This window comes from Somniosus microcephalus, unplaced genomic scaffold, assembly GCF_052327205.1.
Source record: "Somniosus microcephalus isolate GS21.2 unplaced genomic scaffold, FLI_Smic_1.0 scaffold58, whole genome shotgun sequence".
Taxonomy (NCBI): Eukaryota; Metazoa; Chordata; class Chondrichthyes; order Squaliformes; family Somniosidae; genus Somniosus; species Somniosus microcephalus.
This window is the reverse complement of record NW_028225245.1, coordinates 188,323-213,524: the sequence shown is the minus strand read 5'-3', so window position 1 is coordinate 213,524 and position 25,202 is coordinate 188,323. Positions and strand designations below refer to the sequence as shown.

The following is a 25,202-nucleotide window of genomic DNA, read 5'->3' as shown; positions in this document are numbered from 1 at the left end:
TCAGAGGGACCTTGGAGTGCATGTCCACAGATCCCTGAAGGTAGCAGGACAGGTAGATAAGGTGGTTAAGAAGGCACACGGGATACTTGCCTTTATTAGCCGAGGCATAGAATATAAGAGCAGGGAGGTTATGCTTGAACTGTATAAAACACTAGTTAGGTCACAGCTGGAATACTGTGTGCAGTTCTGGTCACCACATTACAGGAAGGATGTGATTGCACTAGAGGGGGTGCAGAGGAGATTTACGAGGATGTTGCCTGGTCTGGGGAATTTTAGCTATAAGCAGAGATGGCTGAGGTTGTTTTCTTTGGAACGGAGGAGGCTGAGGAGAGACCTATTTGAGGTATATAAAATTATGAGGGGCCTAGATAGGGTGGTAGAGGCAGAGACCGTCATCACATTTAAAAAGTACTTGGATATGCACTTGAAGTGCCGTAACCTACAAGGCTGCGGACCAAGTGCTGGAAAGTGGGATTAGGGTGGATAGCTCTTTGTCGGCCGGCATGGACAAGATGGGCCGAATGGCCTCCTTCTGTGCTGTACATTTCTATGATTCTATGATTCATTGATCATCCCATTCCCAAGCTGACTCTGTGTTAACACCTCAGACGAGCCGTCCCACGTAGAGTGACTCCCTCCACCTGTTCTCCCGGTTACAGAACCAGTTTGTCTCTCTCAGGAATGCCCAAGCCTCTGTTGTCTGGGCACCAACTCACTCGTGACCTCACATGTTGCAACAAGTCTGCTGCCTGAGCAGTTTGCAGTGTTATTAGGTCTGTAGGTCGCTTAGCAACCACCTCCCTTATCTAGGCAAAGGGCTCATCTCCTGACTTTGGGTGTTATCATTCCAAACTTCAGCATTCTCTGTCTTTTAGCTTCAATCTGTCTGTGTCCACCCAGTGACAACACTGAGCTCCTCCCTGCAGTAAACCACTGTTTGTATTCCTGTTTGTCCTGTTTGTATTCCACTGTGTACATGCCTGGACATGCCTCGGCTGACTCCTCCCACAGGTCCTAGTATAAAGGTGACTGCTCCCCAGCCCTTGTATCCTGGACCGGTCGACCACTCGAGGCAGACCTCCATTCTGTTGTTAATAAAAGCCTTTGGTTACTCTTCTAACTCTCAGTCTTTTATGAGTAATTGATAGCGCATCAATTTTATTAACAACATTTTTATAATGGAGAAGATCCTCACACCAGCATGCCTGGACTTAGATCATCGGGAGGCGGACTCATCCACCAAGTTTACTCACTGGCATCACTCCCTCCAACCACTGATACTCGCCCTCTTGCTGAGAAAGAAAGACTTGCATTTATATAGCGCCTTTCACAACCTCAAGATGTCCCAGAGCACTTTACAGCCAATGAAGAACCTCTGAAGTGTAGTCACTGTTGTAATGTAGGAAACGCGGCAGCCAATTGGCGCACAGCAAGCTCCCACAAACAGCAATGTGACAATGACCAGATAATCTATTTCAGTGATGTTGATTGAGGGATAAATATTGGCCCCAGGACACCGGGGAGAACTCCCCTGCTCTTCTTCAATGTAGTGCCATGGGATCTTTTACATCCACCTGAAAGAGCAGACAGGGGCCTCGGTTTAACATCTCATCTGAAAGACGGCACCTCTGACAGCGCAGCACTCCCTCAGTACTGGAGTGTCAGCCTAGATTTTTATGCTCAAGTCTCTGGACTGGGACTTGAACCCACGACCTTCTGACTCCGAGGTGAGAGTGCTGCCCACTGAGCTAAAGTGCCTAGAGCTAAGCCAGCTGGGATACTTGACATAGGATTACATCGGATATACAGCACAAAAACAGGCCATTCGGCCCAACCAGTCCATGCCGGTGTTTATGCTCCACTCGAGCCTCCTCCCGTCTTTCCTCATCTAAATCTATCAGCATAACCCTCGATTCCCTTCTCCCTCATATGCTTGTCTAGCCTCCCCTTAAATGCATCGATACTATTCGCTTCAACCACTCCCTGTGGCAGCGAGTTCCACATTCTCACCACTCTCTGGGTAAAGAAGTTTCTTCTGAATTCCCTATTGGATTTCTTGGTGACTATTCAATAGTAACTGTCAAAAGGGAATTGGATATATACTAAAAGCAGAAATTTGCAGGGCAGTGGGACTAATTGCATCGCTCTTTCAGAGAGCTGGCACCAGCACGATGGGCCGAAAGGCATCCTACTATGCTCTATGATTCTATAACATCAGCTTCTCTCTGCTCACTAGTACTGAGAGAACAGGGAAGAATCTTTAAATCCAGCCCAGTTATTGGGGGCTCTTAACATTAACAAGCCCCAGTTGCCTGAATTAACATGGTTCAGTCCTGGATGTGATTAAAGGCATCGGAAACAGTGGAATCGACCCACCGCAGTCACACTGTGGACACTCTGGTGTGTCAGCGGGTGGGATACACCAGGGAATCCCTTTCCACACACTGAGGTTGACTCTAATGATCGGGAGTCCCAGGGTTTCGGATACCAGATAATCAAGCTCACAAGAACACAAGTTGTCTCTCCAGACTTTATTAAGTGCGCTGCATAACACAGATCGGGTGATAATTCCCTCAATCTGGAGAATAGAAGTACAGTGGATTCACGCGCGATCTTCTCGAGTCTGTTCCAACTGACAATGGCTTAAGTGGCCTGTTCTTATACACAAGCTTGGTTACCGCTCAGGAAATGGGATTGTTTGGACCCGTCTGTTGACCGCCTCCTGAACTCCTGCTAATTCAGGGAATTCAGTCCATCTGTGACCAGACTATAACCACAAGCCCGTCTGGTTATCACACCTATACGGTCCGTGAGGTTATCAGATTCACACCCAGACGTTGTGTCTTTTCTTGTCTGGCACTTCATCCCATAACACGGGTACAGGGGCTCAGTAATGTTTCATTCATCAGAAAAAGACAATGTACAACAACATACTGGTCAGATTAACAGAATCTCATCATAGTTATGTGGCTCTAAATATAAAAGTCACCAATAAATCCAGGAGGGAATTCAGGAGAAACTTTTTTACCCAGAGAGTGATGAGAATGTGGAACTCGCTCCCACAAGGAGTAGTTGAGGCCAATGGTATAGATGTATTTAAGGAGAAGCCAGATAAACATAGGAGGATATGTCGGAGGAGGCTCGTGTGGAGCATAAACCCCGGCATAGACCAGTTGGGCCGAATGGCCTGTTTCTGTGATGTACATTCAATGTAATAACATGAACAGTCCACCGGCACACTTGAGGCCTTCCATGACCGGTGGGTACCGGAGGGACTGGCGTGCATCATCACCACCGAAAATAGAATTTTAATTTCATTTAAGTTTCCTTTAAACTTAACTCTGTAGTTTATAGTTACTAGGGTCTTTTCTGGTGTAGCAGGGACTGTAGGTAGACTATACAAGCGCCTTAGAGATATCTTTAATTGGTGATAGTGAATTAATTAAAATTAATTAAAGGGTAAGTCATGCCAGGAGAGCCCAGCCCCGTGTTATTCTCCTCTTGCTCTATGTGGGAATTCAGGGACACTGCCGGTGCCCCTGATGTCCACGTGTGCCAGAAATGCATCCAGCTGCAGCTACTAGCAGACCGCATTGAGGCGCTGGAGCTGCGGGTGGATGGGTTGTGGAGCATTCACGATGCTGAGAGGGACGTGGATAACACATTTAGTGAGTTGGTCACACCGCAGGTAAGGGCTGCACAGGAAGAAAGGAAATGGGTGACCACGAGGCGGAGTAATAGAAGCAGGCAGGTAGAGCAGGAGACCCGTGACCATTCCCCTCTCAAACAAGTATACCGCTTTGGATACTGTTGAGGGGGATGACTCACCAGGGGAAGGCAGCAGCAGCCAACTTCCTGGCACTGGGGGTGCTCCTGCTGCCCAGGAAGGGGGGAAAAAGAGTGGGAGAGCAATAGTGGTAGGGGATTCTATAGTAAGGGGAACAGATAGGCGTTTCTGTGGTCGTAGACGTGAATCCAGGATGGTTTGTTGCCTCCCTGGTGCCAGGGTCAAGGATGTCACTGAGCGGCTGCAGGGCATTCTGGAGGGGGAGGGCGAACAGCCAGAGGTCGTGGTCCACATAGGTAAAAAGAGGGATGAGGTCCTGCAGCAAGAATTTAGGGAGCTAGGTAGAAGATTAAAGAGCAGGACCTCAAAGGTTGTAATCTCTGGATTACTCCCGGTGCCACGTGCTAGTGAGTATAGAAATAGGAAGATAGAACAGATGAATGCGTGGCTAAAGGGATGTGCAGGGGGGAGGGCTTTAGTTTCCTGGATCACTGGGTCTGCTTCTGGGAAAGGTGGGACTTGTACAAGTCGGACGGTTTACACCTGAACCAGAGGGGGACCAATATCCTTGCGGGGAGGTTTGTTAGCACTGCTGGGGGGGGGTTTAAACTAACTTGGCAGGGGGATGGGGTACAGAGTGGAGCTATAGTAGGGGGTGATTTACAGCCAAATACAGAGGAAAAAACAAGTCAGCTGGGAAGGCAGAGCAAATATGTGAAGGCAAAAGGGAATATGGCAAGGCTGGAAGGCATTTATTTTAATGCAAGGAGTCTTGCAAATAAGGTGGATGAACTGAAGTTGTTGTTGAACACATGGGAGTACGACATTGTTGCTATCACGGAGACATGGTTGAGGGAGGGTCAGGACTGGCAGCTCAATATTCCGGGGTATAGAATCTTCAGGCGAGACAGAGGGGGGTGTAAAAGGGGAGGGGGTGTTGCAATATTAATTAAGGAGTCAATTACTGCTGTAAGGAGGGATGATATATTAGCGGGTTCCTCTAATGAGGCCATATGGGTAGAACTTAAAAACAAAAAGGGGGCAAGCACTTTGCTGGGAGTGTACTATAGGCCCCCAAACAGTCAGGGGGAGATAGAGGAACAGATATGTAGGCAAATCTCAGAGAAGTGCGAAAATAATAGAGTAATAATAGTGGGGGATTTCAACTTCCCCAATATTAATTGGGATAGTCAGAGTGTGAAAGGCTTAGAGGGTGCAGAATTCTTAAAGTGCATCCAGGAGAGCTTTTTGAGCCAACATGTAGAAAGTCCTACAAGAGAGGGGGCGGTACTGGACCTAATTCTAGGGAATGTAGCCGGGCAAGTGGTGGAAGTGTCTGTAGGAGAGCATTTTGGCGACAGTGACCATAATTCGGTGAGATTTAAGGTGGTCATGGAAAAAGACAAAGACGGCCTGGAAATAAGGGTTCTAAATTGGGGGAAGGCCGATTTTAATATGATAAGGCAGGATCTGGCCAAAGTGGACTGGGAGCAGCTACTTATGGGAAAATCCACATCAAAACAGTGGGAGACTTTCAGAAGGGAAATAGAGAGAGTAGAACGCCAACATGTTCCTGTAAAGGTCAAGGGTGGGACCAACAAGCAAAGGGAACCTTGGATGACAAGGGATATACAAAAATGCATTAGGGAAAAAAGGGGGGCTTTTGGCAGTTACAAAAGACTAAAGACGGAGGAAGCCCTAGAGGAGTATAAAAAGTGCAGGGGCATACTTAAAAAAGAAATTAGGAGGGCGAGGAGGGGCCATGAAATAACACTGGCGAGCAAAATAAAGGAAAATCCTAATATGTTTTATAAGTATATTAAGGGAAAGAGGATAACCAGGGAAAGGGTAGGGCCCATTAGGGACCAAAGTGGCAATCTGTGTGTAGAGCCAGATGATGTAGGCGGGGTTTTAAATGAATTTTTTGCATCTGTGTTCACTATGGAGAAAGACGATGTAGACATAGAAATCAGGCAAGGGGACTGTGACATACTTGAACATATTAGCATCGAGAGGGAGGAGGTACTAGCGGTTTTAGCAGGCCAAAAAGTGGATAAATCCCCAGGCCTGGACGAGATGTATCCCAGGCTGCTGTATGAGGCAAAGGAGGAGATTGCAGGGGCTCTGACACAAATTTTCAGAACCTCTCTGGCCACAGGGGATGTACCAGAGGACTGGAGAACAGCTAACGTAGTACCATTATACAAGAAGGGTAGCAGGGATAAACCAGGGAATTACAGGCCAGTGAGCCCAACATCTGTGGTAGGGAAATTATTGGAAAAAATTCTGAGGGACAAAATTAGTCTCCACTTGGAGAGGCAAGGATTAATCGGGGATAGTCAGCATGGCTTTGTCATGGGTAAATCATGCCTGACCAATCTGATTGAATTTTTCGAGGGGGTGACTAGGTGTGTGGATGAGGGAAATGCTGTGGATGTGGTTTACATGGACTTCAGCAAAGCTTTTGACAAAGTCCCGCATAGGAGACTGGTCAAGAAGGTAAGAGCCCATGGGATCCAGGGTGCCTTGGCGCGTTGGATCCTTAAATGGCTGAGTGGCAGGAGGCAGAGGGTGATGGTCGAAGGTTGCCTTTGTGACTGGAAGCCTGTGTCCAGTGGGGTACCTCAGGGATCGGTGCTGGGTCCCTTGCTGTTTGTGATCTACATAAATGATTTGGATGAGAATGTAAAAGGTATGATCAGTAAGTTCGCGGATGCCACGAAAATTGGTGGGGTGGTAAATTGCGAGGAGGAAAGCCTCATGCTACAGGACGATATAAACGGGTTGGTCAGATGGGCGGAAAAGTGGCAAATGGAATTTAACCCTGAAAAGTGCGAGGTGATGCATTTTGGACGGACAAATAAGGCAAGGGAATACACAATGAGTGGTAGGACCCTAGGAAGTACAGAGGGTCAGAGGGACCTTGGTGTACATGTACATAGATCTCTGAAGGCAGCGGAACAGGTAGATAAGGTGGTTAAAAAGGCATATGGGATACTTGCCTTCATTAGCCGAGGCATAGAATATAAGAGCAGGGAGGTTATGATGGAGCTGTACAAAATGCTGGTGAGGCCACAGCTGGAGTACTGTGTGCAGTTCTGGTCGCCTCACTATAGGAAGGATGTGATTGCTTTGGAGAGGGTGCAGAGAAGATTCACCAGGATGTTACCTGGGATGGAGCGCCTCAGCTATGAAGAAAGACTAAACAGGCTGGGGTTGTTTTCCTTGGAGCAAAGAAGGCTGAGGGGGGACCTGATTGAGGTGTACAAAATGATGAGGGGCATAGATAGGGTAGATAAAGAGGAACTTTTCCCCTTAGTAGGGGGGTCAATAACAAGGGGGCATAGATTCAAGGTAAGGGGCAGGAGATTTAGAGGGGATTTGAGGAGGAACTTTTTCACCCAGAGGATGGTTGGAATCTGGAACTCACTGCCTGAAAGGGTGGTAGAGGCAGGAACCCTCACAACATTCAAGAAGCATTTGGATGAGCACTTGAAATGCCATAGCATACAAGGCTATGGACCAAATGCTGGAAAATGGGATTAGACTGGACAGGGATTGATGGTCGGCGCAGACACGATGGGCCTCTTTCTGTGCTGTATAACTATGACTCTATAAACTTTTTTTGTTATGTTACATGTTTTATTGGTTGTGATGGTTGACTTTTAATAGGCAATTGCCTGTGATAAGGAGAAAAACAAAAATAACATTAACAGTCAAATCAAGGGAATCATCAGCACAACAGATTGAGAGTTTAAACAGCAGTACAAGAATTTATAAAACATTCATCCATTCCACGTTCATGTCACCCCAGCTGTCTGCAGGGCCCTGCGCTACAGAACAATGTGAACTCGCTGGTGTCTCAGCAGGTCATTGGAGCTTTTAAAGCTCTTCCCACAGTCAGAACATGTAAACGCTCTCTCATCAGTGTGAACAAGCTTGTGTGCCAGCAGGTTGGTGGACTGCAAGAATCCCTTCCCACACACAGAGCAGGGAAATGGCCTCTCCCCAGTGTGAACTTGCTGGTGTCTGGTCAGAGCCCTGGAGCGTTTAAAACTCTTACCACAGTCAGAACATGTAAACGGTCTCTGATCTGTGTGAACAAGCTGGTGTTGCTTCAGGTCCCGGGAGTATTTAAAGCTCTTCCCACAGTCAGAACATGTAAACGGCCTCTCATCAGTGTGAACAAGCTGGTGTGTAGTCAGAGCCCCGGATCTTTTAAAGCTCTTCCCACAGTCAGAACATTTAAAGGGTCTCTCATCAGTGTGAACAAGCTGGTGTGTCAGCAAGTTAGATGAATCAGTGAATCCCTTCCCACACACAGAGCAGGGAAATGGCCTCGCCCCGGTGTGAACTCGCTGGTGTTTGGTCAGAGCCCCGGAGCTTTTAAAACTCTTCCCACAGTCAGAACATGTAAACGGTCTCTCATCGGTGTGAACAAGCTGGTGATCCTTCAGATCCCTGGGGCATTTAAAGCTCTTCCCACAGTCGGAACATTTAAATGGTTTCTCATCAGTGTGAACAAGCTGGTGTGTCAGCAGGGTAGATGAATCAGTGAATCCCTTCCCACACACAGAGCAGGGAAATGGCCTCTCCCCGGTGTGAACTCGCTGGTGACTGGTCAGAACCCTGGAGCTTTTAAAACTCTTCCCACAGTTGGAACATGTAAACGGTCTTTCATCAGTGTGGACAAGCTGGTGTTCCTTCAGATCCCTGGAGAATTTGAAGCTCTTCCCACAGTCGGAACATTGAAACGGTCTCTTATCAGTGTGAACTCTCTGGTGTCTCAGCAGGTGGGATGTGCAAGTGAATCCCTTCCCACACACGGAGCAGGTGAACGGACTGTCCCCAGGGTGACTGTGCGGATGAACTTCTGATGTAGACGGGGAACTGAATCCCTTCCCGCTGTCCCCACCTTTACCCGGTTTCTCCCCGGTGTGACGGAGCATGTGTCTCGCCAGGTCAGGCGATCGGCTGAATCCGAGTCCACACATGGAACACGTGTGCGGTTTGTCTGTGCTGCGATCGCTGCTCTCTCCTTCCATGTGCAAAGGCCGATGATATTCAGGTCCTGATGAATTGAGCGACTCTGTCAGATCCTGACGTGATGTTTGGTCTGAGCTTCCTGTCTGTAAATGCTCCATTTCTAAAACCCTGTAAAAGGAGTGTAGAAAGTGGTAAGAGGGAGAATGTTGTCTCATGTCCCCCTTTCCCAGCCCAGGGGTAGTGAAGCTGATTTTCAGGCCCCAGCTGCTGCACAGGTTGGTTGAAAGGATCAACAGTAATGGCGGCTGCAATTCCCACAAGCCCCCACGCTCCAGAAAGCGCTCCAGCCGCCGCGCTGAGTTGTGGCTGACACCACGCAGCGCCCCATGGCCCCGCCCTCTCCTGCTCCACAAGCGCCCGGCCCGCACCGCGCATCCTCAGCACACACCCTGGGCCCCTGTCAATCATCCTCTCCCGCGCCTGCGCGCTGGGCCCCTGAGCTCCAGGCTGCCGCACAGGGCTTTCTTTATAAAGTCGGTGTTGGTGAAGAGCCACGATCAGTGAGGGAAACATAGAAACATAGAAGATAGGAGCAGGAGTAGGTCATTCGACCCCTCGAGCCTGCTCCGCCATTCAATGCGATCATGGCTGATCATCCAAATTCAGTAACCTGTCCCTGCTTTCTCTCCATATCCCTTTAGCCTTAAGAAATATATCCAACTCCTTCTTGAATATATTTAATGAATTGGCCTCTACTGCCTTCTGTGGTAGAGAATTCCACAGGTTCACCACTCTCTGGGTGAAGAAATTCCTCCTCATCTCTGTCCTAAATGGCTTACCCCTTATCTTTAAACTGTGACCCCTGGTTCTGGACTCCCCGGTCATCGGGAACATCCTTCCTGCTTCTAGTCTGTCTAGTCCTGTTAGAATTTTATAAGTTTCAATGAGATCCCCTCATTCTTCTGAACTCCAGCGAGTATAAGCCCAATCGACCCAATCTCTCCTCATATGTCAGTGCCTCTCTATTTCTGTATCGTGTAAGAGCAGGGAGGTTGTGCTTGAACTGTACAAAAACACCAGTTAGGTCACCGCTGGAGTGCTGTGTGCAGTTCTGGTCGCCCCATTGCAGGAAAGATGTGACTGCTCGAGACGGGAGATTTACGAGGATGTTGCCTGGGCTGGAGAATTTTAGCTACAAGGAAAGATTGGAGAGGCTGAGGTTGTTTTCTTTGGAACAGAGGAGGCTGAGGGGAGACCTGATTGAGGGGTATAAAATTATGAGGGGCAGAGAGAGTGGATAGGGAGGACCTATTTCCCTCAGCAGACAGGTCAATAACCAGGGGGCACAGATTTAAAGTAATTAGTCGGAGGTTTAGAGGGGATTTGAGGGGAAATGTTTTCACCCAGAGGGTGGTGGGGGTCTGGAACTCACTGCCTGAAAGGGTGGTAGAGGCAGAGACCCTCATCACATTTAAAAAGTACTTGGATATGTACTTGAAGTGCCGTAACCTACAAGGCTACGGACCAAGTGCTGGAAAGTGGGATTAGGGAGGATAGCTCTTTGTCGGCCGGCAGGAAACAAGATGGGCCGAATGGCCTCCTTCTGTGCTGTAAATTTCTATAATTCTATGAATTGTAGTTAAAGGGACAGACACCCCACAAACTCCGTTCCCTAGCCACTGACTCCATCCCTCTCCCTAACATTTGTCTGAGGCTGAACATAGAAACATAGAAGATAGGAGCATTCGGCCCCTCGAGCCTGCTCCGCCATTTAATGAGATCATGGCTGATCATCCAAATTCAGTACCCTGTCCCTGCCTTCTCCCTTTAGCCTTAAGAAATATATCCAACTCCTTCTTGAATATATTTAATGAATTGGCCTCCACTGCCTTCTGTGGTAGAGAATTCCACAGGTTCACCACTCTCTGGGTGAAGACATTCCTCCTCATCTCTGTCCTAAATGGCTTTCCCCCTTATCCTTAGACTATGACCCCTGGTTCTGGACTCCCTGACCATCGGGAACATCCTTCCTGCATCTAGTCTGTGTAGTCCTGTTAGAATTTTATAAGTTTCAATGAGATCCCCTCTCATTCTTCTAAACTCCAGCAAGTACAAGCCCAATCGACCCAATCTCTCCTCATACATCATTCCTGCCATCCCAGGTATCAGCCTGGTGAATCTTCGCTGCACTCCTTTCATGGCAAGAACATCCTTCCTCAGATAAGGCGACCAAAACTGCACACAATACTCAAGGTGTGGTCTCACCAAGGCCCTGTACAACTGCAACAAGACATCCTTGTTCCTGTACTCAAACCCTCTCGCAACGAAGGCCAACATACCATTTGCCTTCTTAACCGCCTGCTGCACCTGCATGCTTACCTTCAGCAACTGGTGCACAAGGACACCCAGGTCTCGTAGCACTTCCCCTTCTCCCAATCTATTGCCGTTCAAATAATAATCTGCCTTCCTGTTTTTGCCACCAAAGTGGATAACCTCATATTTATCCACATTATACTGCCCCTTTAAATACCTGGGGGGGGCACCCATTCCCCTTTAAATGGCCAAGCAATTGTTTTTGTTGAAAAGGGGCCGCAGTCCCCTTTGACTCACCCCCCCACAAATACTCACAAGAGAGAGCGAGAGAGAGGGGAGGAAGAATGCTGGTCTTTGTCCCTTTAAAAGTGGCTGCCCACCAAAATGTTCACAGCACCAGGGCTCTTTGTTCTGGATAAAAGTCGAAAAGAGAAAAGGTTCACTTATTTTTAAATGAATGCAGTTGATGAATAACCTTGCAATAAAGGTAATGCAAAGGAATAAACACTCACAAGCTGGGTTTTTTCCTCCTCCTCCTCCTCCTTCCCTTCCCTTTAACAGCTCCTGCAGACAATGAAAGCAGGAAAGCGGCCTGCAGCCCACCGCGGTCCCGCCATTGGTTGGAGGACCGTCAGCCCGCCCGGTCCTCCCAGCGTTTTCCACGCTCCTGATTGGCGGGCGCCTCGCGTCAATCAACCCCCCTCCGCTTACGCGCTGACGTCAGCACGCAACGACCAGGGGTCGGTTGGATCGGCGCACACCACCGCAAGGTAAAAAGAAGACACCCAACACAAATGAGGAAGAACAAGAACAATAATAATCGCACTTTAGAGGGGAGGAGGTTGGGGGCATTAATGACTGTTTTCAATTTGTTTCTCAAAAAAAAATATTTGAAAAGCTTCCCAACGGTGCGAGGCGGGCTGCGCATGCGCTCCAGCCAGCCTTTGACTCCCCCACGTGGGGCCTGACACCGGACACGCCCACTTCCCTTCCCCTGCACCAATCACAGCGCAGGCAGGCGCTTCTATCAATCGTCACCTGTCAATCGCCCTCCCTTCCCCTGCCAGTGCGCCTGCGCGGGGCCTCCAGGGAGCAGCTGGAAGGCCGGTCCCGGGCAAGAGGCGGAATCAGCGGCCGGGGTAAAGTCAAGTGTTGGGGAATCGATTTAAATCGAGGTGAGGGGCGGAGCGGAGAGCGAGATTATAAAGTAAAATACGAGAAAAACCAAACCTGAGAGTCGGGCGGGCGGCACCTCCGCGGACGCCGAACGGAGCGGATTGAGTCACGCACGGTGGCGGAGTGAGCCGGAGCAATGTGATTCTGACTGACGGGAGCGCTGACCAATAGGAAGAGGGCTGAGTTGGAAGGACTGAACTGGGCGGCCTGGTCCTCCAACCAATGGCGGCGCGGCAAGGGGGCGGGGCCTCCTCTCCAGCTCAGGTGCGCTGGGGCCGATTGTGACGCGCTGTCCCCAGGTGAGAGCAGCTCAGTCAGCACAGAGCTGGGGCTGGAATCTGGGAGAGGGGCCGCAGGCAGCGGGCCTGGCAAAGGGGCACAAGCTTCACAATACAAGCTGCTTTCAAATGCACAATTGTTTCCTACACACAGCCTTGGTCACTCTGCAAAAAAAAAACTGTAAGAATTCATCATAACTCCCCTGCTTTAGGAGAGGCGTAGAGTGCAAAAGCAAGGAAGTTATGATGAAACTGTGTAAAAGACTGGAGTCAGCTGTGGCTCAGTGGATAGCAGAGTCCGAAGGTTGTGGGTTCAAATCCCGCTCCAGGGACTTGAGCATATAAAGCGAGGCTGACACTCCAGTGCTGTGCGAAGGGGAATCATGTTTGACAAATTTGCTTGAAATCTTTGAGGATGTAACATACAGGGTGGATAAAGGGGAACCAGTGGATGTAGTGTATTTGGACTTCCAAAAGACATTCGACAAGGTGCCACACAAAAAATTACTGCATAAGATAAATAATCACAGGATTGGGGGTAATATACTGGCATGGGTGGAAGATTGGCTATCTAACAGAAAACAAAGAGTTGGGATAAATGGTTCGTTCTCGGGCTGGCAATCAGTAACTAGTGGTGTTCCGCAGGGGTTAGTGCTGGGACCCCAACTCTTTACAATCTATATTAACGATTTGGAGGAAGGGACCGAGTGCAACATATCCAAGTTTGCCGACGATACAAAGATGGGAGGGAAAGCAGTGAGTGAGGAGGACATAAAAAACCTGCAAAAGGACATAGACAGGCTAAGTGAGTGGGCAGAGATTTGGCAGATGCAATATAATGTTGGAAAGTGTGAGGTTATGCACTTTGGCAGAAAAAATCAAAGAGCAAGTTATTATCTAAATGGAGAGAAACTGCAAAGTACTACAGTACAAAGGGATCTGGGGGTCCTGGTGCATGAAACACAGAAGGTTAGTATGCAGGTGCAGCAGGTGATCAGGAAGGCCAATGGAATCTTGGCTTTTATTGCAAGGGGGATGGAGTATAAAAACAGGGAAGTCTTGCTGCAGTTATACAGGGTATTGGTGAGGCCACACCTGGAATACTGCATGCAGTTTTGGTTTCCATATTTAAGAAAAGATATACTTGCTCTCGAGGCGGTTCAGAGAAGGTTCACTCGGTTGATTCCGGAGATGAGGGGGTTGACGTATGAGGAAAGGTTGAGTAGGTTGGGACTCGACTCATTGGAGTTCAGAAGAATGAGAGGCGATCTTATCGAAACATAAGATTGTGAGGGGGCTTGATCGGGTGGATGCGGTGAGGATGTTTCCACTGATGGGTGAGACTAGAACTAGGGGGCATAATCTTAGAATAAGGGGCTGCCCTTTCAAAACTGAGATGAGGAGAAACTTCTTCACTCAGAGGGTAGTAAATCTATGGAATTTGCTACCCCAGAGAGCTGTGGAAGCTGCAACATTAAATAAATTTAAAATTGAGATAGACAGTTTCCTAGCAGATAAGGGAATTAGGGGTTACGGGGAGAGGGCAGGGAAGTGGATGTGAGTCTAGATTCGGATCAGCCGTGATCCGATTGAATGGCGGAGCAGGCCCGAGGGGCCGTACGGCCTACTCCTGTTCCTACTTCTTATGTTCTTATGTGCTGAGGGACCGCCGCACTGTCGGAGGGCCAGTACTGAGGGAGCGCCACACTGTCGGAGGGCCAGTACTGAGGGAGCGCCACACTGTTGGAGGGGCAGTACTGAGGGAGCGCCACACTGTTGGAGGGGCAGTACTGAGGGAGCGCCGCACTGTCGGAGGGGCAGTACTGAGGGAGCGCTGCACTGTCGGAGGGGCAGTACTGAGGGAGCGCCACACTGTCGGAGGGGGAATACTGAGGGAGCGCCGCACTGTCGGAGGGGCAGTGCTGAGGGAGCGCCGCACTGTCGGAGGGGGAATACTGAGGGAGCGCCGCACTGTCGGAGGGGCAGTACTGAGGGAGTGCCGCACTGTTGGAGGGGCAGTGCTGAGGGAGTGCTGCACTGTCGGAGGGGCAGTACTGAGGGAGTGCCACACTGTCGGAGGGCCAATACTGAGGGAGCGCCACACTGTCGGAGGGTCAGTACTGAGGGAGCGCCGCATTAAACATAGAAACATAGAAGTATAGAAGGTAGCAGTAGGCCATTCGGCCCTTCGAGCCTGCTCCGCCATTCAATGAGATCATGGCTGATCATCCAAATTCAGTACCCTGTCCCTGCCTTCTCCCCATATCACTTGATTCATTTTGCCTCAAGAAATATATCCAACTCTTTCTTGAATATATTTAATGAACTGGCCTCCACCGCTCTCTGTGGCAGAGAATTCCACAGGTTCACCACTCTCTGGGTGAAGAAATTCCTCCTCATTTCAGTCCTAAATGGCTTACCCCTTATCCTTAGTCTATGACCCCTGGTTCTGGACTCCCCGGCCATCAGAAACATCCTTCCTGCATCTAGTCTGTCCAGACCTGACAGAATTTTATAGGTTTTGATGAAATCCCCTCTCGATCTTCTAAACTCCAGTGAGTATAAGCCCAATTGACACAATCTCTCCTCATACGTCATTCCTGCCATCCCAGGTATCAGCCTGGTGAATCTTCGCTGCACTCCTTCCATGGCAAGAACGTCCTTCCTCAGGTAAGGTGACCAAAACTGCACACAATACTCAACGTGCGGTCTCACCAAGGCCCTGTACAACTGTAGCAAGACATTCTTGTTCTTGTACTCGAACCCTCTTGCTACGAAGGCCAACATACCATTTGCCGCCTTAACCGCCTGCTGCACCTGCATGCTTACCTTCAGCAACTGGTGCACAAGAACACCCAGGTCTCTTTGCACTTCCCCTTCTCCCAATCTATTGCCATTCAAATAATAATCTGCCTTCCTGTTTTTGCCACCAAAGTGGATAACGTCACATTTATCCACATTATAGTGCATCTGCCATGTTTCTGCCCAATCACCCAAACTGTCCAAATCGTACTGGAGATTCATGACATCCTCCTCACAGCATACCTTCCCACCCAGCTTTGTGTCGTCTGCAAATTTGGAGATATTACATCCAATTCCCTCATCCAGATCATTAATATATATCGCGAACAGCTGGGGTCCTAGGACCGATCCCTGCGGTACCCCACTCGTCACTGCCTGCCACTCGGAAAACGACCCATTTATTCCAACTCTTTGCTTTCTGTCCGCCAACCAGTTCTCTATCCAAGTCAATACCTTGCCCCCAATCCCATGTGCCTTAATTTTGCACGCTAATCTCTTATGTGGGACCTTATCGAAAGTCTTCTGAAAGTCCAAATACACCACATCCACTGGTTCTCCCCCATCCACCCTACCAGTTACATCCTCAAAAAACTCCAGTAGATTAGTCAAGCATGACTTACCTTTTGTAAATCCATGTTGACTTTGTCCGATCCTGTCACTGCTTTCCAAGTGCTCTGCTGTTACATCTTTTATAATAGACTGTAGCATTTTCCCCACTACCAATGTCAGGCTTACCGGTCTATAATTCCCCGCTTTTTCTCTACCAACATTTTTGAATAGTGGGGTAACATTAGCTACCCTCCAATCCATGGGTACCGTTCCAGAATCTATCGAGTTCTGGAAGATGACCAGCAATGCATCTACTATCTCTAGGGCCACTTCCTTAATTACCCTGGGATGCAGACCATCAGGCCCTGGGGATTTATCGGCCTTCAGTCCCATCAATGTTCCTAACACCATTTCTCTACAAATACTGATTTCTTTCAGTTCCTCCCTTTCATCAGACCCTATGTTCCCCGGCATCTCTGGGGAGGTTATTTGTGTCCTCCTTTGTGAAGGCAGAACCAAAGTATGTATTTAGTTGGTCTGCCATTTCCTTGTTTTCCATTATAAATTCCCCTGATTCTGACTGCAAGGGACCTACACTTGACTTCACCAATCTTTTTCTCTTCACATATCTATAAAAGCTTTTACAGTCAGTTTTTATGTTCCGTGCTAGCTTACTCTCATTCTATTTTCCCTTTCTTAATTAATCCCTTTGTCCTCCTTTGTTGAATCCTAAACTGCTCCCAATCCTCAGGTTTATTGCTTTTTCTAGCCAATTTATATGTCCTCTCCTTGGATCTTATGCTATCCCTAATTTCCCTTGTTAGCCATGGTTGAGTCACCTTTTTTGTTTTATTTTTATGCCAAACTGGGATGAACAAATTCTGTAGCTCATCCATTCGGTCTTTGAATGTTTGCCATTGCCTCTCCACCGTCAACCCTTTGAGCGCCATTCCCCGCTCAATCCTACCCAACTCACTCCTCAGACCATCGTAGTTTCCTTTATTTAAATTGAGGACCCTTGTCTCTGAGTCAACTACTTCATTCTCCATCTTAATGAAGAATTCAATCATATTATGATCGCTCCGACCCAAGGGGCCTCGTACAACAAGATTGCTAATTAATCCTTTCTCATTACATAATACCCAGTCTAAGATGGCCTGATCTCTGGTTGGTTCCTCGACATATTGGTCCAGGAAACCATCCCGTAAACACTCCAGGAATTCCTCCTCCACTGTATTGTTACTAATTTGGTTGGCCCAATCTATATGTAGATTAAAGTCACCCAAGATGACTGCTGTGCCCTTATTGCACGTTTCTTTAATTTCCCTTTTAATGCCATCCCCAACCTCCGCCTTACTGTTTGGAGGTCTATATACCACTCCCACTAATGTTTTTGTCCCCTTAGCATTTCTCAATTCTACCCATACAGATTCCACATCATCAGAGCTAATATCCTTCATTACAATTGTATTAATCCCTTCTTTAACCAGTAATGCTACCCCACCTCCCTTTCCTTTTTGCCTATCTTTCCTGAATATCGAATACCCCTGGATGTTGAGTTCCCAGTCTTGGCCATCCTCGAGCCACGTTTCCGTAATCCGAACCAAATCATATTCGTTTACCTCTATTTGCGCAGCCAATTCATCCACCTTATTACAAATGCTCCTCGCATTAAGACACAAAACCTTCAGGCTTGTTTTTTTAACGCTCTTAGACCTATTAGAATTATTATTTACTGTGGCCATGTTTGATTTAAACCTTTGATTTCTCTGACTGCCACTTTTGTTTTTCTCCTTCCTATCTTTTGCTTTTATCCCTGTTTTCCTTTCCTCTGTCTCCCTGCTCAGGTTCCCAACCCCCTGCCATTGTCGGAGGGTCAGTGCTCAGGGAGCGCTGCTCCATCGGAGGGGCAGTGCTGCGGGAGTGCCGCACTGTCGGAGGGACAGTAATGAAGGAGCGCCGCACTGTCGGAGGTGCCGTCCTACGGATGAGACGTTAAACCGAGGCCCCCGTCTGCCCCCTCAGGTGGATGTAAAAGATCCCGTGGTGCTGTGTTGAAGAAGTTATCCCCGGTGTTTTGAGCCCAATATTTATCCCTCAATCAACATGATGAAAAAACATTATCTGGTCATTATCACATTGCTGTTTGTGGGAGCTTGCTGTGCGCAAATTGGCTGCCGCGTTTCCCACATTACAACAGTGATTACACTTCAAAAGTACTTCATTGGCTGTAAACTGCTTTGGGACGTCCGGTGGTCGTGAAAGGCAGTTAAGAAGGCAAATGGTATGCTGGCCTTCATTACAAGAGGATTTGAGTACAGGTGTAAAGAAATCTTACTCCAATTATATCTTCTTTCTTAGGCAGTCCCTCGGAACCGAGGATGACTTGCTTCCACATTAAAAATGAGTTCTCAAGTGTAAGGGTAAATCGGGAGAGCTGCTTCTCCCCGAGACGGACCCTCTGATATAAAGGGTCGACTGGATCCATGTTTATCTGTAATTTAAACAGAGGTCTGGTCGTCTTCCGAGCTCTTTCCCCGAGAGGAGAGCGTAGAATGGGGGGTTTTAGTTTTAAATGGTTTCACCTGGGTCCATTGCTTCCATTGCATACCCATCGGTCCCTGTAGACAAACGTACGTATCACTTGTCATTAATACAGTACATGGCCCCATCCAACGGGCCCCATTCCCTTTCTTGCGATAACTTGCGTCATTACTTGTTGACCGATTCTGGGCAACTTGTCTGGTTTAAGTCCAGCATTCTGCCTTTCTAGATCTTTAATCTGTTGTTGGTTCCTTACTTCTTTATTTAGTGCTTGTACCTCCTGATTTAGTTGTACTGAGTATTGCCTTAATCTATCTTGCACTGGTCCTGGTCCTAAATACATACTTTGGTTCTGTCTTCACAAAGGAGGACACAAATAACCTCCCAAAGATGTCGGGGAACATAGGGTCTAATGAAATGGAGGAACTGATAGAAATCAGTATTTGTAGGGAAATGGTGTTAGGGAAATTGATGGGATTGAAGGCCGATAAATCCCCAGGGCCTGATAATCTATATCCTCGGACCGATCCCTGCGGTACCCCACTCGTCACTGCCTGCCACTCGGAAAAAGAGCCATTTATTCCAACTCTTTGCTTCCTGTCTGCCAACCAGTTCTCTATCCAAGTCAGTGCCTTGCCCCCAATCCCATGTGCCTTAACTTTACACGCTAATCTCTTATGTGGGACCTTATCGAAAGCCTTCTGAAAGTCCAAATACACCACATCCACTGGTTCTCCCTTATCTATTTTCCCAGTTACATCCTCAAAAAATTCCAGTAGATTAGTCAAGCATGATTTACCTTTTGTAAATCCATGTTGACTTTGACCGATCCGGTCACTTTTTTCCCCAAGTGCTCTGCTATTACATCTTTTATAATGGACTCTAGCAATTTCCCCACTACCGATGTCAGGCTTACCGGTCTGTAATTCCCTGTTTTCTCTCCACCACCTTTTTTGAATAGTGGGGTTAAATTAGCTACCCTCCAATCCATGGGTACTGTTCCAGAGTCTATCGAATTTTGGAAGATGACCAGCAATGCATCTACTATTTCTAGGGCCACTTCCTTAAGTACCCTAGGATGTAGATGATCAGGCCCTGGGGATTTATCGGCCTTCAATCCCATCAATTTCCCTAACACCATTTCCCTACAAATACTGATTTCATTCAGTTCCTCCCTCTCATTAGACCCTATGTTCCCCGACACCTTGCAGCCTCGTGTTGTGGTGGAGCCGAATGAGCATGCGCAGCCCCGCCTCTCTACATTTAAAGGGACACCCAGCCCATCCACATTTAAAGGGTCACCCACCCGCTCCACATTTAAAGGGACACCCACCCCCTCGACATTTATAGGGACACCCCCCCTCCACATTTAAAGGGGCACCCACCCCTTCCATATTTAAAGGGACTCCCTCCCCCGTCTCGTGTGTTCTTCTGATTAAAGGGACTGTGACAATTCCCCCAGCCACCGCACTTTAGCAAGGATGTGAAAGACCTTGAGAGCCAGCCAGTGGCTCAGTTGGGAGCACCCTCGTCTCTCAGTCAGAAAGTTGTGGGTTCAAAGTCCCCACTCCAGGGACTTGAGCACATTAACCTAGGCTGACGCTCCGGGGCAGTGCCGAAGGAGCGCCGCACTGTCGGAGGGGCGGTGCCCTGTCAGAGGGGCAGTACTGAGGGCGCGCCGCACTGTGGGAGGGTCAGTACTGAAGGAGAGCCACACTGTCGGAGGGTCAGTATTGAGAGAGTGCTGCACTGTCGGAGGGGCAGTACTGAGGTAGCGCCGCACTGTCGGAGGGGCAGTACTGATGGAGCGCCGCAGTGTCGGGGGGCAGCACTGAGGGAGCGCTGCACTGTCGGAGGGGCAGTACTGAGGGAGCGCTGGACTGTCAGGGGCAGTACTGAGGGAGCGCCGCACTGTCGGTGGGGCAGTACCGAGGGAGCGCCGCACTGTCGGAGTGGCAGTACTGAGGGAGCCCCGCACTGTCAGAGGGGCAGCACTGAGGGAGCCCCGCACTGTCGGAAGGGCAGTACTGAGGGAGCGCTTCACTGTCGGAGGGGCAGTACTGAGGCAGCGCCGCACTGTCAGAGGGCCGTCTTTCGGAAGAGACGTTCAGGTGGACATAAAAGATCCCACTATTTCGAGGAAGGGCAGGAGAGTTATCCCCGGTGTCCTGGCCATTATTTATCATGCAAATTGGCTGCAGTGTTTCCCACATTACAACAGCGACTACACTTCAAAAAGTACTTCATTGGCTGTAAAACCGTTGGTCGTGAAAGGCGCTGTATAAAGGCCAGTCTTTCTTTACTTTCTCTCCTGTATTTACATTAATTACTTATATAAACCTGTTTTACTGTCTCTTGCAAGGGGAGGAATTGCAGACGGGCAGCTTAACGCAAACTTCACACGAAGATCTGACAGAGTCACTCGATTCATCAGGACCTGAATATCATCGACATATGGAAGCGGAACGCAGCAGTCAGAGTGCGGGCAAACTGCACACGTGTCTTGTGTGTGGATGTGGATTCAACTGAAGGTTCAGCCTGGGGAGGCACAAGTGTAACCAAAGCGAGGAGAATTCGTGCAAATGTCGGGAATCCGGGAAGGGATTCAGTTGCCTTTCCGAGCTGGAGACTCATCAACGCAGTCACTCCATGAAATGGCCGTTCACCTGCTCCGTGTGCGGGAAGGGATTCACTCAACAATCCACCCTGCTGAGACACCGGCGAGTTGACACCGGGGAGAAGCCGTTCACCTGCTCTCACTGTGAAAAGAGGTTTAACCAGTCTTTCCACCTGTTGATAGACGAGCATGTTCACACCGATGAGAGACCTTTTCAGTGCTCTGACTGCGAGAAGGGCTTCAGAAGATCCAGCGAACTGATACAGTACCAGCGAGTTCACACTGACGAGAGGCCGTTCACCTGCTCCGTGTGCGGGAAGGGATTTGTCCAGTCCCACACTCTGCTGGTACACGAACGTGGGCACACTGACGAGAGGCCATTCTCCTGCTCCGAGTGCGGGAAAGGATTCACACGTTCCGACTCTCTGCTGATACACCAGCGACTTCACACTGACGAAAGGCCGTTCTCCTGCTCCGAGTGCGGGAAAGGATTCACTCAACCCTCCTCTCTGCGGGAACACCAGCGAGTTCACACTGACGAGAGGCCGTTCACCTGCCCCGAGTGCGGGAAAGGATTCACTCGTCCCTCCTCTCTGCGGCTGCACCAGCGAGTTCACACTGACGAGAGGCCGTTCTCCTGCTCCGAGTGCGGGAAAGGATTCACTCGTCCCTCCTCTCTGCGGCTGCACCAGCGAGTTCACACTGACGAGAGGCCGTTCTCCTGCTCCGAGTGCGGGAAAGGATTCACACGTTCCAACTCTCTGCGGGAACACCAGCTGGTTCACACTGACGAGAGGCCGTTTAAATGTTCCGACTGCGACAAGAGTTTCAAATGCTCCTAGGGCCTGGAGATGCATCGACGCAACCACACCGGGGAGAGGCCATTCAGCTGCTCTCACTGCGGGAAGAGGTTTACGCGCTCCTCCGATCTTCTGAAACACCAGCGCACCCACACCGGGAAGAAGCCGTTTCCCTGCTCAGTGTGTGAAAAGGGATTCACCAGTTCATCTCACCTGCTGAGACACCAGCGAGTTCACACCTGAGGGCACTGGTCCCATTCTGCTGTCAATCACATGAAGGACTGTTCTGTGTTAATAATGGCAATTACGGGGTCGGGGGCGGGGGCGGTTTGAAGACACTGATAATAATCCCAGTAACTAGGCTGGAGTTTAAGAGGGGTCAGCCTCGGCTCAGTGGGCGACACTCTCACCTCTAGAGTCAGAAGGTTGTGGGTTTGAGTCCCACTCTGGAGACTTGAGCATGTAATCTAGGCTGACACTCCAGGGCAGTACTGAGGGAGAGCTGCCCTGTCAGAGGTGCCATCTTTCGGATGCGACGTTAAACCACTGCCCCGTCTGCCCTCTCAGGTGGGTGTAAAAGATCCCGTGGCCGCTATTTTGAAAAACGGAAGGGAGAAAGGATCTCGACTTGGAAGATGAGGAAGTAGATGTGAAACTGTAATGTCGCTTGAAATGATTGTAAGACTGAATTTAACTGTGACTGTAATAATTGTGTTTTGTGGGTAACAGAGCGTGGGGAAAACCAGTACGATTCCAGTATGAGGTGATTTTGGTGGTGCCTCCTGTGTCACTACCACCACAACTACCATGCTTTACGGGTCTAACAGGACCTGTCCCATCAACCAACACGTTTTTAAGTACGAGCTGCACAGTTATGTGGCACAATTCAGACCCGACATTCCCCTATTGGTTGAGGGTTTCAGTGAGCTCATGATACGACTGAACTCCTCCCTAAAGCATTTTTTATGTTTTGGAGCAAGACAACTGGAGAATAGATATTGAAATTGAAAGCATAAGGGACAACACACACTGGTGGGATATTGGGCTAAATACATCAGCATGCCCTTAGGCTCGTATTATTTCACACGCTCTGGTTGTTCTCCAACTTGTAATGATTTTGTATTTGAGATATGTAACCCATGTAGTAAAACTTTGAACTATGTAAGATCAGAAGTTTGTTTGAGATCTACCCAGTTAAACACAAATGTCACAAGGTAGGGAGTCAAAAGTTGTTAGGACTAATAAGACAACATAGGGACAAACATGGAAATTCCTCATTGGATTAGGATAATTTCCCATGTACTGGTCATATCCCAACTTGTAGTAATGATGTGCTTACTATTCTACACCTGCTACCTGAAACACCTAAAGTCCAATGCCCAATCACATTTAAATATGCTCACAGCCCAGAACATGTTAGAGTTACACAAACGGAAGAAAAATAATCCATTTGTAAGATTTTAGTTTTGAGGGGTCGGCAAATGCCTCGCCCTCAAGGTGGGGATATGTAGGATAGGGTGTACCTGTAGGATTTAGTAAACATTATTAAGATTCGATAACCATTCTAATATAACTATAATATGTGAAATTGTATGTTAAGATCCTAAAAGCCTGTATAAAATGGAGAATGGCTGAGAGCAAAGCAGGATGGGATAATGCCAACCTGACTAAAAACCTCTGTTTAAAATTACTGAAGTAATAGAATGTTGTGCTAAGTTTATGGAGACGAGGGATTCAGCAATATTATGCTTAAAGAGATAAAATCTAGAGAGATAGATAAGAGTTGGAGACATCCTTCATTGGTCCAGCTATTGGATGGACAGACTGTTTTGTCAACATTCTAGGAAGTGTTCTGTGAAAAGTGAAGATCTGAGATAAGGTAACTTTGTTATACATGGAGAAAAAGTCAGAAGGATCAAACAAGGTCATAAGGTGGGTAACGAGGGAGCAAGACTTTTTACCAGGTGTTAGAGGGTTAATTACTGCCACGTCGGCAAAACGAGATGGGAAAAGGGTATAAAGATACAGGTTTTGAACATCGAAAGCAGCGCACCGTGTAACCAGAGATTGATAGGAGCTTCGGTCAACAGAACACAGCAAGATCACAAGGAAGCGCGCATGGGTCAACGGAACACAGCAAGATACATCAGGAGACTTGCGCCGCAGACACTCGGAAGGAACGCCGCGGTTTGAACGGACAGACTGTGACTATCTTCTTGTTAAGTACTACTTCTTTGTACCGGATGTTTAATGCTTAATAAACCTGTTTTATTGATACACAATATACCTGTACACAGAGTGGTTTGTGTAGTCACGGACTGTTTTACTGATACACAATATACCTGGACCCAGAGTGGTTTGTGTAGTCACGGACTGTTTTACTGATACACAATATACCTGGACCCAGAGTGGTTTGTGTAGTCACGGACTGTTTTACTGATACACAATATACCTGGACCCAGAGTGGTTTGTGTAGTCATGGACTGTTTTACTGATACACAATATACCTGTACCCAGAGTGGTTTGTGTAGTCACGGACTGTTTTACTGATACACAATATACCTGTACCCAGAGTGGTTTGTGTAGTCACAGACTGTTTTACTGATACACAATATACCTGTACCCAGAGTGGTTTGTGTAGTCATGGACTGTTTTACTGATACACAATATACCTGGACCCAGAGTGGTTTGTGTAGTCACGGACTGTTTTACTGATACACAATATACCTGGACCCAGAGTGGTTTGTGTAGTCACGGACTGTTTTACTGATACACAATATACCTGTACCCAGAGTGGTTTGTGTAGTCACGGACTGTTTTACTGATACACAATATACCTGGACCCAGAGTGGTTTGTGTAGTCATGGACTGTTTTACTGATACACAATATACCTGGACCCAGAGCGGTTTGTGTAGTCATGGACTGTTTTACTGATACACAATATACCTGTACCCAGAGTGGTTTGTGTAGTCTCGGACTGTTTTACTGATACACAATATACCTGGACCCAGAGTGGTTTGTGTAGTCACAGACTGTTTTACTGATACACAATATACCTGTACCCAGAGTGGTTTGTGTAGTCACGGACTGTTTTACTGATACACAATATACCTGTACCCAGAGTGGTTTGTGTAGTCACAGACTGTTTTACTGATACACAATATACCTGGACCCAGAGTGGTTTGTGTAGTCACAGACTGTTTTACTGATACACAATATACCTGTACCCAGAGTGGTTTGTGTAGTCACGGACTGTTTTACTGATACACAATATACCTGGACCCAGAGTGGTTTGTGTAGTCACAGACTGTTTTACTGATACACAATATACCTGTACCCAGAGTGGTTT

At 48.2% G+C, this 25,202-nt stretch overlaps 2 protein-coding genes across 3 annotated transcripts in view; one reads left to right on the top strand and one right to left on the bottom strand.

Annotated features, from left to right (window-relative positions):
• LOC147083619 (uncharacterized) overlaps positions 1–24,134 on the top strand; it is a 38,385-nt gene extending 14,251 nt beyond the window's left edge. The window contains exons 3-4 of the mRNA XM_085980158.1: positions 11,648–11,856; positions 20,798–24,134. Coding sequence (XP_085836284.1) covers positions 21,085–21,894 — 810 coding nt within the window. The 5' untranslated portion in view covers positions 11,648–11,856; positions 20,798–21,084 and the 3' untranslated portion in view covers positions 21,895–24,134. The remainder of the gene's footprint in view (positions 1–11,647; positions 11,857–20,797) is intronic.
• On the bottom strand, positions 3,970–12,374 carry LOC147083620 (uncharacterized). Of its 2 annotated transcripts, none has more exons than XM_085980156.1 (3): positions 12,317–12,374; positions 11,402–11,497; positions 3,970–8,941 (listed from the first exon to the last, which is right to left on the bottom strand). In XM_085980156.1, exon 3 carries the CDS (start codon positions 8,929–8,931, stop codon positions 7,621–7,623), a length of 1,311 nt encoding a protein of 436 aa, XP_085836282.1. In that variant the 5' UTR covers positions 8,932–8,941; positions 11,402–11,497; positions 12,317–12,374; the 3' UTR covers positions 3,970–7,620. The 2 variants fall into 2 exon arrangements, with proteins under 2 accessions (XP_085836282.1, XP_085836281.1); XM_085980155.1 differs by lacking the exon at positions 12,317–12,374 and adding an exon at positions 11,599–11,686.
• Positions 24,135–25,202: the final 1,068 nt, after the last annotated feature.